Source organism: Bos indicus x Bos taurus, chromosome 21 (genome assembly GCF_003369695.1).
Source record: "Bos indicus x Bos taurus breed Angus x Brahman F1 hybrid chromosome 21, Bos_hybrid_MaternalHap_v2.0, whole genome shotgun sequence".
NCBI lineage: Eukaryota > Metazoa > Chordata > Mammalia > Artiodactyla > Bovidae > Bos > Bos indicus x Bos taurus.
Genome location: NC_040096.1, coordinates 65,023,624 through 65,039,451, shown reverse-complemented (window position 1 = coordinate 65,039,451; position 15,828 = coordinate 65,023,624). Strand labels below are relative to the sequence as shown.

The 15,828-nt window shown below is 44.0% G+C and overlaps 1 protein-coding gene across 2 annotated transcripts in view; it reads right to left on the bottom strand.

The window, feature by feature from the left end:
* The window catches only part of YY1 (YY1 transcription factor), a 29,254-nt gene that overhangs the window by 6,646 nt on the left and 6,780 nt on the right, over positions 1-15,828 (bottom strand). The window contains exons 2-3 of one of the 2 annotated variants that reach the window (XM_027521678.1): positions 8,187-8,349; positions 997-1,057 (exon numbers count right to left, since the gene is read on the bottom strand). In XM_027521678.1, the coding sequence (XP_027377479.1) occupies positions 997-1,057; positions 8,187-8,349 (224 nt within the window). Of the gene's footprint in view, positions 1-996; positions 1,058-2,781; positions 7,333-8,186; positions 8,350-15,828 lie in introns of those variants that run through there. The other variant, XM_027521679.1, reaches the window with a different exon arrangement.

The following is a 15,828-nucleotide window of genomic DNA, read 5'->3' as shown; positions in this document are numbered from 1 at the left end:
GACAGCAGGACAGAGGACAGCATGAGCCAGCACCGCACAGCGTCACAGGCAAGGGGCGTGTGGGCGGGAGCCAGCTTCCACCGAGATCCCTAGGCTGAGCTTCCACTCAGAAAACAGAATTTTAAGAAAAATCTAACTGGGAAAGAAATACACAAAGAAGGTAGAGAGACGATGAGCACTTAAGACAAAACTGTTTTCAAATGCGTATTGGTATTTGGTTTCAACAGAAACGCCTTTACGTTTCAAAATTTCCACATTAACAACATTTTTTTAAAAAGACAAAAATAAATTTGTGGGAGCACAGTCATCAGAGGTGAGATGGTGAAACTAAATCTATCCTTCAGTTGCTGTTGTTTTTTAAAAATGTACTCCATTCCAAACCTCTCACCGTTTTTCTGCGCCTCCTATGTGATACTTGTTAGTTTTACCTCCATTTAAGTTTTAAACAGACCCAGGCCTTATCTCAAAGTACTTTTTAGGCTATCATTAGAAACTAATAATAGTAACTACATTTGAAAACAATTAAGTTCCCCCCTAGCAACAAACAGCTAACAGGTAAATTAAAGAAAACTGTGGAGGAAATGATGAAGTCTTAATAGGCTTACTCTAGCACTATGCAAAATCAAATTTCCATAAGGAGCCCACAGTCCTATAAAGGTCCAGGGGTGAGACACAACCCAAAGTCTTAAGATTAGACTTAACAACTCAAAAAGAAGAAGAAAAAAATAAGAAATAAAATCCTAAGAGTATATTCAGTATATAGTGACAATAAAAACACTGGTGCCCTGCAGGAATCCCATTTAAGAGTGTGTGAATTTAAGTGGCCTTTAAGGAACAACGAACCTTTCATCACAAAATACAGTCTCTTGAAGTTAGAACCCAGATTCTAGTTCCTCAGTGAGTCTCAATTACGAAGATGGAAATAAAAGTGAGATTTCTTATAACTCTCTACAACTTCTTTCACAGAAACGAACACTTTCCCCTAGCATTACTTACTTTATGAGGGCAAGCTATTGTTCTTGGAGCATCATCTTCTTTAATTTTTCTTGGCTTCATTCTTACCAAAGGGGGGAAAAAAAGAGAGAGAGAGAAAGATTTGTAGGAATGGGTAGATTCATCTGGCAAAAATCATATAGTCCCTAAAATGCTTTCTCTGTAAGTACAAAAACTAAGATTACAACATGCTGCCGTGAGGGGAAGGGAGGAGAAAACGCACGTTCGCGGAGGCCCTGGGACTGAAGCACTCTCCCGCCTGCAGGTAAGGACGCTTAAGCACAAGCACAGGGGAGGCGCTGCCTGCGGTCTCAACGCTAACAAGCCGGTGCATCTTTAGGGCAGCACTGGGTCTGTGTGATTTTACTATCTGCTCCTTCTTCCCAACTCTTTACAAGTAAGATATGGGAGGTCTTAAAGGGGGGTGTCCATCTTATGATGGCAGAAATTATCTGTAATAGACCATTTTTAAAGGGTTACAGAAAAGTCCTTTTAAACAGAGAATTATCTATCTATATATACCTTTTTCCACACTGCTTAGTTTTTATCATACTATTAGTGGTGGTGGTGGGAGGGAGATACAGTCTCAAGCACCTGGGCAGTCCAGGAGAGCCTTCCATGGAGTGACTACTCAGAGCTTACTCGGTAACTTACCTACCTGCTATTTTCACTGAACCAACCTTTGGTCTTTTGTCAAAATTTTCTCTCCAAAACTGCCTACAGATCTGTGTGTGGTAAAGGGGTGAGGAAACAAGAGCTTCTAGAAAAACTATATGAGGGTGAACATTCAGTGAGCAACTAAACGAGGATGAACTCCTACATGAGGATGAACGTTCAGTGAGCAACTACGCTGCCGTCCTCCAGAGTGTGCGGCTGACCGGCACTCCTCCAGGACGCAGGACTGTCAAAGACTGCCGCGGCCATCTTTAAGTTAGCAAAGGCCCTAACAATACCGCCCCTCTTCACTCTTTATCTGAGCTCAGATACTCCTTTCCTCCGTCAAATCTGAACTTCAGCAATCATCTCAAGAAACTTGCCATGCCCTGGATGAGCATAGGTGAAACAATTTTATCTGCTAGCTGTAACTTATCTCTAAGAAGTCTGTTCAAGATAATACACATTTCCTACTTGGAATTCTAAGAGAAGGTTTTCAGTCTGGTATCCTCCCCAGGCCAACCCTGCAGATAGCTGTTCTTTCTTGTACTTGGAAGATTACACATCAGTCAGCAAACATTTTCTAAGTGCCTGTTGTTTACAGGGTCTGAACTAGCCTGTGTTATCTTAAATACTATTACGTCTTGGAGTCTGGATCTGAGTTCACAGAGCTAGGTAGGGCAAAACTGGTGCCACTGCGCCACCTGGAGGTTATAACAACAAAAAGGGTACATCAAGAACCAAGCTTCAACCTTCCCAACTAAGGTGTTTCCTCTTCAAAGATTCCACTCAAATGCTGTCTTGGCTGTGATGGTAAATACATGATTGTCTTTGTCCAAATTCACAGAATGGTACTAACCTAAGAGGGTGAATTTTACTGTATGCAAATTATCTCAAAAATAAAACACTGACTTTGTGGGTATGAACATGGGGACAGAGGTAGCAAAATGCCTGCATCAGTAGGTAGAAGGTGTCGCCCAGTTACCTCAGCAGGTCCCTGACTCCACAAAAATTTTTAATTCCTAGGAATTCTTATTATGGAAATTTTCGAATATACCTAACAGTAGAGAACTCTTGATTTACCATTCACCCAACTCTTGATTTTTTTTAATGTTATTAAGTGGCATTTTTTTTAAATGTCATTTTCAAAATGTATGCTAGTATTTAGCAATATAATTAACTTTAGAATGAGTGTTAAATGTATCTGGGCAAACACCCTTGGACTCAAGGAGGAAGTGAAGGTATGTAATTGCAGCCACTCTTAAGCTTGTTGGCAAGTCACTCTTCGTCACTACAGAGAGGCAAATGAGGCAGTATATTCCGGTACCTTTTACATTATATTCGAATGCGAACACTGAAAAGGTCATTCTCCAAACAAGTATGCTTAGAATGAAAGTGTTCTGTTTTTGTGAGTAAAGACTAAAATTTCTGTGGCAACAATGGGTACATAAACCTACAAAATAAATCCTAAAAGATGAATTTTCTTACAAGACTACAAGACTTCTACTTAAGAGGATCTTCTTGACCGGCCCAAATGAGCCGGAAATCACTGAGACCTGGGCTTCCCCTCAGCTGACTTGGACCTGGAGGCGTGACAGCAGCAGAGGCGTCATGAGCGAGACAGGATGGGGTGTGTGACTGGTGCCGCAAGACCTTGAGCAAATCACTTAACTCCCCAGCCTCAGTTTCTTATTCTGTAAAAAGGTGAAATGCTACCTGATCAGAGCTGTGAAGGTTAAAAAAGAGATGCTATGTTAAGCTTTTGAGAAACAATGGCTATTATTACTGCCAGCCTGTGCTAAATGGGCTTAGCCAAAAATGAGTTTATTGCTTAAAAAAAAAAAGTCACTGTTGTATTCAACAACCCAGAAGGTACCGGGGCCTCCAAACCACCATCGTCAACTAAAGAACTGTGAGACTGAGAAACGATAGCAAAGGTAAGCGGAAAGGCCCCCTCCATGTATTTGAAATTTACGGACAAGCCAGGGAGCCAGCAAGGTTCCTGTTCAATTAAAACTCTAGTTTTAGTAGTTTTCTCTGTGACGTCTATGACGTCCCTGCTGATCTCACACGATGTCATCCTGTGTGCACAGTAAAGGTTGGATACCAGGACCACAAACTGCAGGAAACTCCTGGACAATTTCCAGCAGGGTGTTCGGTAAACCACAAGTCCCACCTTAGTTAACATGCAGACATCCTAGAAGCTAAGGGGAGAGATTCCTCAGGAAGTGATTCTTCGGACCGGAACCACCTGTGCTGACGGGACAGTGGGCCCTATGTAACAGAGCTACCACTCACAAGCACAACTCACCTCTGTGTCAACTGAGACAAATGGCTTAAAACCCAAAGTTTTTTAAGCCAATTCTCTCGTGGGCAATGTACATTCATTCATGAGGTATTAAAGAGTTTCAAGGCATTTTCAGCTCCACCATCACATCTTTGTATTAATTCAGTGACAAAACCTCAGGGGAGGGGGGTAGTAAACAACAACAAAAACCCCCACCAACTCAGGACTGACTATTGGTTATTCTGATCTTCCTGGACAGAAGGTTTCCTAAGGGCTAAGGGTAATGAAAAATGCACAAATTTAACCAGGAAACGATTCTCCAGGTCGGTCCCACCCACTATCCAATTTGTGAACTATGTGTTTACTAAAAGGACATTTCGAGAAAGAACAAAACCACCAGTCCCACCTCCCCAATACCATGACTTTAAGGAATTGTGTCTTATGGCTGTCCACGCACACTAAGTTGCTTCCTAAGCAGTCTGGGCTCAGCGCAGCTGGAGCCTGAGCGTTCTCTGTCAGTTCCAAGTTCAGCCCAGAAGCCCATCACCCCAGTATATGGAGAAGAGGGAAAAGCAGCTCACATGCCTCCTTAAGCCAAGAACTGAGCCCCATGGTGGTGGTGGGTGGAAAAAGGAGGCCAGCAGAACAAGTTCTGTGCATCTTTATCAACCAAGAAGATGAGCTCTGGTCCCCATCAAGTGTGAAATTTGGTGCTTCTCTGTCCCAGTCACCAATGCTGGGGCCTCTTCTCAAAATGTGAAGACTGAACAGAAACAGGGCACCCCAGCTCAGCTCTTCCTCACCACCACTGCCCAACTAGCCACTTCCTTTTACATCATCTTTTCAAGAGCCCAGAGATACTATGGAAAATGGAGGTGAGGATGAGCCCAACTGCACAGCACCCCAATCCTACGCTTTTACTTTGCATATGTTGTCAAGAGGAGCAAGATTTCATTCTATTCCATACACAAAATGAAATCTTTAATGGCTGATAATAACAGAAAAGAAATACACACCACATTCAGACAATTGCATAAGTACTGCTTACTAACGAATCTGTGTGTAAGGATCACACTTCCTGCGCTCTAAGGCCAATACAGCAGCTTCAGTACCAAAGAGCGAGTTTTCTTAGTCAAGTCAAAGGAGTTTTCTCTCTCTAAACAACGTCAAGATAACGTTCCATTTTTAGGCCGTGGTTTTCGTAACCCTGCCACCCTTGTCAGGACGTTTCTGATTATCTTTTCTTCTTTAGAAAACTCTTTCTCATACCACCACCATCTTCTACCCTCTTGATCATTCTATCTACTGCTAAATGAAATGGACTTTCGTAAAGAAACGCTTACAACCCACTGACTTTCTATTCTAAATTGAACGAGTTTTCCAGTCTGCTACATGGCTGTCTTCTTGGTTTCCTTTAGGAAGTCTTCCCTGATACTCATCCTCATTTCACCAGAGCACACCCCTAAGTAACCTCTCCAGAAGGGCTGCATGCAACATAAAACGAATCCTTTAGGCATCAGAAATTGTCATTGTTTTGCCCTTGTGTTGGACAGATAGCTTTGCTGGATCAAGAATCCTATGTTATAGTAATTTTCCTCAGAAATTTCAGAACACTGCTCCTCTGTCTTCTAATTATCTATTGCTGTTGAAGAAAATTCTCATTCGGGTATAATTATCATTCTTTTGTAGGTGACCTATCTTTTCTCCCTGGAAGCCTTCAGGCTCATCCTCAGTTTTCAAAATGTCCCAAACAGATTGATACCTGGGTGACCCTGGGTCCCTGTCCCTGTGGGTGGCCTGTTCCTAAGGAGTAGGGTCCAAGGCAGCCTGACGCAGGGTGGAAAGGCCTCATGGGTGCCTCCTGAGCTCAGAGACGAAACATCCTGGAGTTTCTTTCAGAGGGCTGAGGACAAGCTTTAAGATCAGCTGCCCCAGTTCTCCAGCAACAGGAACACGCAAAAGGTCAACACCTAATTACTTCTACTGCTCACTGCCCAAAAGTCCCCACCTCTCTGAAAAGCTTGCCTCAGTCCTCTGCTCCTCCACCAAAGCCACTTCATAATATATAATTTAGAGGAATATTTACTCTTCCCTCTTGGCCCATCTGGATCTCCACCAGCTCTTGCAATGCTGTGCTTTCTTTTCTTCAGGATACTAAACCAGACTCCACCTGCCCTGAAATGCAGACCAGCACCCTCTCCTACTTTCGCATCACCTAAGGAGCAAAGCTTTTTAATGTGCATTAAAAAAAAAAAAAATGCACATCAAAATGTGCATTTTGATGCCTCTTTTGCCCCCTCCCCAAGACAGTCAAGCTGCTTCTCAATCTTCCACCATGCCCTGCCAACTCAGCACATTTCTTCACACGTACAGTCCTGACCTCTAGCTCAGGCCTTTGCAAGCTCTTCTCCCACTTTCTGGCTGTACCTGCACCCATCCAGCCTGGATACAGCTGAAAAGTATCTCTGATCACAAAGCCCCCTTTCTCTGCTGCTCAAACCCTTCCCCAGGTGGCTGCTACATACAAGGAAGCACGCGTCTTGGCCCACTTTTCAGACTCCAGTAATCTGGTTTACATTCACCTAAACGCAATCATTTCTCGGTTTTGTTCAGTCGCTCCGTCGTCCCGGACTCTTTGCTACGTCATGGACCGTAGCACTTCCCTATAAGCACCCTAACTCACAGCGAAGCTCGGCTTTTCTGCTTTCTGAACAGGTACTGGATACTGAGCGTGCGCTGTGCGCAGCCTGTCCCGGCATGGAGGCCACGCAGACAGCCGCCCACCTATCAGAATTCCTTTGTCCCTCAAGGCCCAAATCAAATGCTCCCCTCCCCAGAGCTCTCCTTGACTCCGTGTTCCACGTGTTTATCACTGGGACAGCAGCCCATGCCCTCAACAAATCTGAGTACCGTAAGAAAGTTACAACAAACTTTAGCAACTCTGTGACAATGTTAAACACAGGCATGATATTTGGCTCAATCTGCCCAAAAACTCTTGGCCTCACTGCTGATTACGTATCCTACAGATTCCATTTTCAGTTGTACTTTGGGGTGGGGTGGGGGCACAGCAGGGCACTTAGTTATCTAATTCACATACCTATATTTAAAATATGAATAGCAGTAAGAGCTGGAACATGATGTCAATAACAAGAGGATAGGGATTTACCTTTTTTAAAGCCGTGATAAATCAGAAATACATTAATTTTTATATTCCCTACCACTACCGTTTCACTGGGAAGGAGAAAAGGGTACAGACTCTTTTATCGAAGCATGATAGGATTCTTATACCCACATGACACGTGGAGAAACGAGGTTTCAAATGGCTGGAGGCCACCCACCTTGTCTCTGGCAGGCAGGGAGAAACCAGGACACCCCAGGGTCTCCAGCTTTTCTCTACTCTGCTCTCCAGAAGAGGAGACGGAAGAAGTGTTCACTCTGTTAGAACAGGCGTGCACAGACTTCTTTCTCACTCTACAATCCTGTCCTTGCCTCAATCTTCTGGGTTGTTTCAGGCTCCATCCAACCTCAAGTACGTAAAAGGAGACCACCTGCTCCAGATTTTATCAGTTTATTTAAAATTTTACATCTCTGCGGGTTCTCTCCTGTCCTTATAAAAACTGCCAAGCAGCACTAGAAAATAATGTAAAAGGGGACCAAGGTTTCTCTAAGGACCCAGCTGGTTTCAGTCAAAACAATTAAACAGTCATTGGGTTCACACCTGCCTGCCTGCTTCTTACCTTGGACAGTTGAGCACAGGGTCCTAGACCTAAATCTGTGATCCCTTCCTGTCATGCCAGCTAAAAATCAACAAAACACCAGTAGCCTAACTGATGACACATTGAAACTGGAGCGGATGAAGTCCTTCCTACTGGTCAGTTGCACAAACCCAGTATAGACTCAGGGCTCCAGCAGCTTCAGACCAGGACAATACCCGCAAATTTAAAATGTAGACAAAACAGCCAGGAAGTAGTGTAAAGACATCCATTTCCAAACAAAATATTAAAACGTGCAACTGTGTTTATTCACAAGCAACATCAATTACAGAATTTAAAAGTATGTATTTGCTTCCTCTCATTCAAATCTGAAACGGTGCCACTTAAAAGCACAGTCACCACTGAAAATAAAAGCCAACCGCTTTTGTTTTCAGAAGCTTCCCGGCAGCAAGAACAAACCACTATTGTTATTTAGGCACCAAAAATCACAGCTGGCAACACTCAAGCACTTTCTCTAACCGTAAGGAAGGGTAACTTACCTAGCAAATTCTGCTAGTTGTTTGGGATCTGAGAGGTCAATGCCAGGTATCCCTCCAGGAGGGAGTTTCTTTCCTGTCATATATTCTGAATAATCAGGAGGTGAGTTCTCTCCAATGATCTGTTCTTCAACCACCGTCTCATGGTCGATATCTTTTTTTTCATCTGAAAAACATAAGATGGACTGTCTTAGCTGAGTAAAGAAGTTATGTGAGCAAACACATTTTAAAAACTATAAAAAGTGCTTTCGTTAGCAGCTTCTTAAATGGGGTGATTTACAGCCACTATCTCTTAACCACTCAAGCCAGTCTTTCCCCTCAATCTCTTAAAATTCTGTTTCAGCCTGAAGGTCACCAAAAATCTCAAGGCCAAAGTCAACAACTCTTCCCTGTGTTCCTTCTGAGCCTGGCGGGAAGAGCTGGCCATTATTATTTAAGTCCTCAGCACCCACCTCTCTCCTTCTATGCCCACGTCTCTAGCTGGCTTACTTTCCGCTTCCCTGTTTTCCTCCTCCCTCTTCTCAGAGTTCTGCTTTCTGTCCACCACACGCTTCCTGTTAACCACCAATTCTGCATGGCTGACTCAAATTTGATTTTCTAGCCTTCCCCTCTTAGCGAGCCTCTTGCCTACCTCTCCAGCTCCACATCCTTCACTCCAGCTACACTGGCCTTTACCTCAAATGCACCTTGGCCCACCCACCTCATGGCCTTTGCCCGTGCAATTTTTATTGCCTACAATGTGCAATCACAGCTGTGTGATTTTTGTCACCCACTTCCACTAGACTGTAAACTCTATGAGGACAGGGATACTTGTCAGTTTCGACCCCCATATAGCCTTCAGAGCCTGGCTCAGAGCCTGCATGTAGGTTTGCATGTGTGCTAAGTCGCTTCAGTCGTGTCTGACTCTTTGTGACCCTATGGACTGTAGCCCGCCAAGCTCCTCTGTCTGTGGGATTCTCCAGGCAAGAATACTGGAATGGTTGCTATTCCCTTCTCCAGAGGATCTGCCCAACCCAGGGATCAAACCCAGGTCTCCCACACTGGAGGCAGATTCCTTGCTGCCTGAGCCACCAGGGAATGCTGGTTCTCAAATGTGTTCAAAGAATGTAGCGTAACTCCACTCATGCATCTTACCACCACCGCATCCAACAGGTTAAAAAAAAAAAGGAAGACTGACTCCCACCATCAGTCTCCTAGATTCCAAACACCAAGTCCTGTTTATCAGTCCAGGTCCTCTGCTGTCTGATCCCACTTTACCGCATCTAGTCTTTTATTCCTCCTTGGGTCAAATTCTCTCAGGGCCGGTTGATTCTATCACTCCAGCCTCAAGATTCTCACCTTGAACTCCTGGATTATTTATGAATAGTAACACTGACAAACTCTAAATCATGCTGTTTTGAACTTTAGTTGGCCTTGTCTCTCAAATTAGAGTGAAGCACCCGGAGGGCAAAATCCCAGCCTCCTCCTACTTCGGTGACTAAAGCAGAAAGTGTCCAACTCTCAGCGCCCACTGAGAGCTCGTGCTTCTCCATGGAACTGTTTCACAACGAAAAACACAGGAGACAACAGTTTCAAACTCTGAGTGGTTCTCCCTTACGTTACAAGGAACGTTACAAAGTCATTACAAGGAACCACAGAACATCACAGCAGCTGACATTTTATTGAATGTTTACAAGAAAGCACGATTTTAATCACTGCATATATTACCCTATGTAGTGGGCAAATTAGCAAGTTCATTTTACAGAAGAGAGACCTGAGGCACAGAGAGCTAGGTGACTTGCTCAGGGTTAACCAGCCACTAAGTGACAGGCTGAACTCACGAAGCCTAAGATCCCAGCGCTGAGCTGTTAAACTCGGCCACCTCTTGTTTGGAACGAGAAAGAACCAGACCGTGTATCCTGGGTTGCCCCATTACATAGGAAGAGGCCTAAGAAAAAGCAGCTGGCTGTATTAAGGGCAGGAAATGTAGTTACTGATCACCAGCTACAAAGCTGGGACTCCACACCAACCAGATTCTTTCATTTCTCTCCTCAGGGCTGTGGTAATTCCTATACCCTCATCTCTCCAACTGAGGCACAGATACTGGGACATCAACCTTCTACTGGTACCAGAATGAACTGGTGTGTAGAGAGGCTACTTCCCCCCCTCCCACTGAAGCTATTTTTCTTCTCATGAAGAAACACTCTTGTTTGTATCTTTTTCATACAAGAAAGATGACAAGGTTGAGAATCACTGCTGCTCTGAGAGAGCCACTGATAAGGATTATGGAAGAGTGCCAGGGCAGAACGACGGCTGGATGCTTGGCATAATAGAATCACAAGCTCAAGCATTCCCTGTGTTAGTGCAACACATATGAACAGTCCTGGCACTGTTCTCGGCAGCACAAACAAAGCCAGGTCTCTGCCCTCATGGGACTCGTATTCTGGTGAGGGTAGTTGTCTCAGTTTAGGCTGCTGTAACAAAAATACCCTAGGGACTTCTCTGGTGGTCCACTGGTTGAGAATCTAACTGGCAATGCAGGGGACACGAGTTCAACCCCTGGTCGGAGAGCTAAGATCCCACAGGCCATGGGGCAGCTAAGCCCTCGCCGCAACTGCGCAAGTCCATGTACCGTAACTAGAGAGGCCACGCGTTACAACCAGAGGCCCCATGGGCTGCAACTAAGGCCCAATGCAGCCATGAACAATAAAGAAAGGTTTCAGGAACGCTCCAGACTGGGCTGCTTAAAAAGACACGGGCTCCTCACATTCCTGGAGGTCAAGGTGCCAGCTCATTCAGTCCCATCTTCGTCGTTCACCACCAGATGTCTCCTTGTTGTATCTTCACATACACGTCTCATTCCATTACGTAACTTCTGTCTCTTCTTGAAAGAGCACTAACCCATTCAATGAAGGCTTCACTCTCAAACCTAGTAACTTTCTAAAGGCCTAAACTCCTAACAACACTGTATCAGGGACTGGGGCTTCAACACATGAATTCTGGGGTGACACTGAAGTCCAGTGAGGAAATATTAGATCAGAGCAGTTATCGGTTACAACAGTCAACATAGGGCACCCAGAGAACAGATAATTAAGAATCAGAATACAAAATATGCATAAAATAAACCTAAAGTAGAGGCTGACAAGATTTTTATGTCTAGTTTGGTAAAACACATTACTTATCATTTTGAATCATCCGTAACTTCACAACTGAGCAGCGTCAAGTATATTCATAATGTTGTGTAACCACTGAGCTTGAACTTTAGCCACTCAGTCACGTCTGACTCTTTGTGACCCCATGGACTGCAGCCCGCCGGCTCCTCTGTCCATGGAATTCTCCAGGTAAGAATACTGGAGTGGGTTGCACTGTATCTCCAGGGCATCTTCCCAACCCAGGGATCAAATCCGAGTCTCCTGCATTGCAGGCAGATTCTTTACCATCTGAGCCACCAGGAAGTCCATGTATAACTATTACCATCTATTTCCAAAACTTCATCATCCCCAACAGACACTTGCTACTCATTAAACAACAACCCCTCTTCCCCTCAGTCAGTGGTAACCTCTAGTCTACTTTCTGATTTCATGAATTTGCCTACTCCAGATAACTTTTGTAAGTGGAATCATATATTGTCTATCTATACCTGGCTTGCCTCACTAAGCATGTTTTCAAGGTCCACTGTGTGGCAGCAAATACCAAAATTTCCTTCCTTTTCACAGGTGAATAATATTCCTATACGACACAAGATGACCTTTAGCCTATCCATTCATCTACTGATGGGCACTTGCGTTGTTTCCACCTCTTGGCTCGTGTGAACAATGCTGCTATGAATGAGGTTGTGCACATACGCCATCTATTTTAGAAATACAGTTTTATTGTAAACACAGCTATGCTCATTTGTGAATATACTGTCTATGCTGCTTTCCTGGCTACATGAACACATGGAGTTGTTCAGCTGCATCTGGACCTACAAAACCTAAACTACTACATATCTACCCCTTTACAGAAAAAGTCTGCTGATCTCTGGTCTTTATGATGGGATTTCACTCAGAATATGAGATTATACTATAGTGGAATTTTCCTCTTTGAAACAAGGAATGATTTCTGGAATCATTGGAAATCAAGGACTCAATGATGGGATTTACTACCAAAAATGACATTTATTAATAGGTCTTTAAAAACTCCACAAAAACAAACTTCTGTTGGTCTAAGTTCTAAATAATCACTATGGTTACTGTACGATTTCACAATGAATGTTTATAAATTTGTATGTCTTACTTATTCCGTAACAAACAGTGTATTTCATAGAAGTTAGAGAATTCCCTAACAGTGTATTTCATAGAAGTTAGAGAACTCCTTGAAGGCCAGTGCACAGAAACCATAAAACAGACAATTGTTAACTATTTAACAACAACAGTTAAGAAAATCAACTATTCACACAGGAAGAAAGCCACATTTCAAAGAAGACTGCTAGAAAAACGACAAAGACGCTAGACCTACTGCCGGAAGAAATCAAAGGCCGCGTGTGCCTCATTTACAGCAAGAACTGGACACATATTACAGCAAGAGATCACATTATGTCAATGTTTGCTATGGTTTGGCCGTTGTATCTGATTTTTGCAAAGAAAGTCTTCAGAAGCTTTTGCCTAACAGAAATTTATGATGCTCTCAAAAGAGAAAAGCTGCATTTACAAACCACATGTACGTAACCTTCCCTCTTCAAAAAGTGTAAGTAAAAGGGAACGAAAAAGAACAAGAAAAAAACTCCAAAATACAAGTATTAACTCAGGGTTTTTTTGTACAGTTTTATTTAAACATGTTTTACTGTTATGTATGTATTCAAACAATTTCACTGTTTGCAGTGGCCATTATTACTCCTTCCATTTCATAATCACTGCTGAAATAGATTCACTGTATAGAGGCGGAAGAAGATGTTAACTGATCAGCTCTGAAACATGAATCTAAGCAAAGCCTGTTCATGGAGTGAAGTATCGAAATCTGCTTTAAAAATTGTATATATTTATTCTTCCCTGGAGTCTTCCTTGAGGCAGCACCCAGTTAATTATCTCATTGTTTTAGGAGATAGGATTAATCCACACTAGAAGTGTCATCAAATTAGTTTCTATACACCTGAACCTAACACAACACTGTAAATTAAAATGGAAACCAAGTCTCAGTATTCTTGTTTGGACAACAGCTGAGAAAACAAGTCACCGATTCAAAGAAGTAAGGTGGTAGGGGAAGTGCTGTATTGGGAACTTCCAGACAAAACTGTGCATTAGATGACTCTTGTACTCACTTATACTCCAGCCAGAGGCAAACCATCTACAACAGCAAGACCAGAGCTAAATGGCATGAGATGGAAGGTGTGCAAGAGCAGACTCTAGCCAATACCATCCATGAACAGGGTGGCACACTGTGTTATTTCAGCAGAAACAGCTCTTCTTTCACACGTTAAAGACATCTTTACTTTCTAAGTTACCAAAGCGATAGCCACTCCCAGCCTAGAGAGACAGACTCAAAACATTTAGTCAAAAAAAAGGCCTACGGAGCTAAACCATGCCGCAGGCCCAGAAAACAGCATCAGAGGTGGAGCTTCACGTGCTCTCCACACTTCAACCAAGCTGCTTTGCTCGCAGTGTTACTCAATGTCTGACAACACAACTTTCCTCTCTTCTCTTGCCCACCTCTCATGCCCGATCTGGGCTTTGCAAAGCCCACGTCAAGATCTCCTTCAAGATGCCTCTCATTCCTACCGCTGCCCCGTGTCTGGCTTCCTTCATTTATCAAAAGGCAGCCCACCTATCTTACGTTGTTCAGTCGCCAAGCTGTGTCTGACTCTTCGCGACCCCACGGACTGCAGCACGCCAGGCTTCTGCTAAAACAAGGTAACACGTTAAATGGCAACCAGTGTGTCTGGAAAAGAGGTGTGTACCTTTATTCCAAAAAAAACAAACCTTTATTCCCCTTTGCCCCCCCTCTTGGGCCTAAGGGGAAGAGTAGGTCTCATGCTCAATCGTTTTTAAAGAATGCTGAATAAGCAAGTAAAGAATCACCTTCAATTACATTGCTTAAATGTAAGTCTTCTGGCCGTTCAAAGACATTACGTGAACTCTGACACTGTACCAGCTGGAATCGCTGCACTGCCATCACTCATGGCTCCCTTCATGGAGAAAACAGTTGATTTTAGAACTCAGTCTTCACTAAGAAAAGCCTGATTCCCCTAGAAGTCTATCCTGTCTTGGGATCAGCTGTCAGCAGTATGGTTTCCTTTTTATCTTGATTGCAAGGAAGCTCATTAAGGTTGACACTAACATTTCCTTTTTTTCTGTGATCCTGATTTTCTGTTCTCATCCATTTCATATATTTACCTATTTCTCTACTTATTTATTTGTGGGTCAGCTGGGCTGGATTTTGTTTCTCCACACCTTCCATCTTAGGCCATGAACTTTGGTTTGACCATTCCAGGTAACTTTTGGCCATTATTTACTCACCACTGCCACCAACCCAAACTTCACCAAAATGTACATGTGTGTCACGCTAAGGCGCTTCAGTCATGTCTGACTCTTTATGACCCTATCAACTGAAGCCTGGCAGGCACTTCCATCCATGGGAATTCTCCAGGCAAGAATACTGGAGTGGGTTGCCATGCCCTCTTCCAGGGGATCTTTCAAACCCAGGGATCGAACCTGCGTCTCCTGCTCTGGCAGGTAGGTTCTCTACCACCAGCACCACCTGGGAAGCTCCAAAATGGAGCAGAGCTAAACAACTGAGATTCACTGCTAAGCAACAAGCAAAACTCAGACACAGGCTGTTTTCCACATTTCTCCACTAACAGAGGTCTCAAATAGGGACGTTATCATTTACTGAGTACCTATTTCATGTCAGTAACTGTTACATTAATTCAAACAAAACCTTTATATTAAACTCTTGTTTTTGGTCACAGAAATCAAGCCTCAGAAATGTGAAGTGGTAGGACTTCCCTTGGAGAAGACGATGGCACCCGCTCCAGTGCTCTCGCCTGGAGAATCCCAGGGACGGGGGAGCCTGGTGGGCTGCAGTCCATGGGGTCGCTAGGAGTCGGACACAACTGAGCGACTTCACTTTCATGCATCGGAGAAGGAAATGGCAACCCACTCCTGTGTTCTTGCCTGGAGAATCCCAGGGGGAGCCTGGTGGGCTGCCGTCTATGGGGTCGCACAGAGTCGGACACGACTGAAGTGACTTAGCAGCAGCAGCAGGACTTCCCTGGTGGTCCAGTGGTGAAGACTCTGGCCCTGCCACTACCAGAGCACAGGTTCGATTCCTGGTGGGGGGACAAAGACCCCACATGCTGCAGCACTGCATGGCCGGGGGAAAAAAAAAAGAAATGGAAAGCAATGTATTCAAAGCACAGTTAAGTGACAGATCCAGGATGTCAACCTAGAACTGATTAACGTTCATGCTTTTTCTGACTCTTTGCGACCCCATGCACTGTAGCCTGCTAGGCTCTCCGTCCATGGGATTTTCCAGGCAAGAATACTGGAGTGGGTTGCCATTTCCTTCTCCAATGGCTTTAATAAACGGTTCTTTACTCTCGCCTCACCCTTAACTACTCCTTTTCTTAAAGCAGGAATAAGATCAGAGTGGCACTGTGGATTCCAGGCCAGGATTCAGCCTGAGAGCGCAA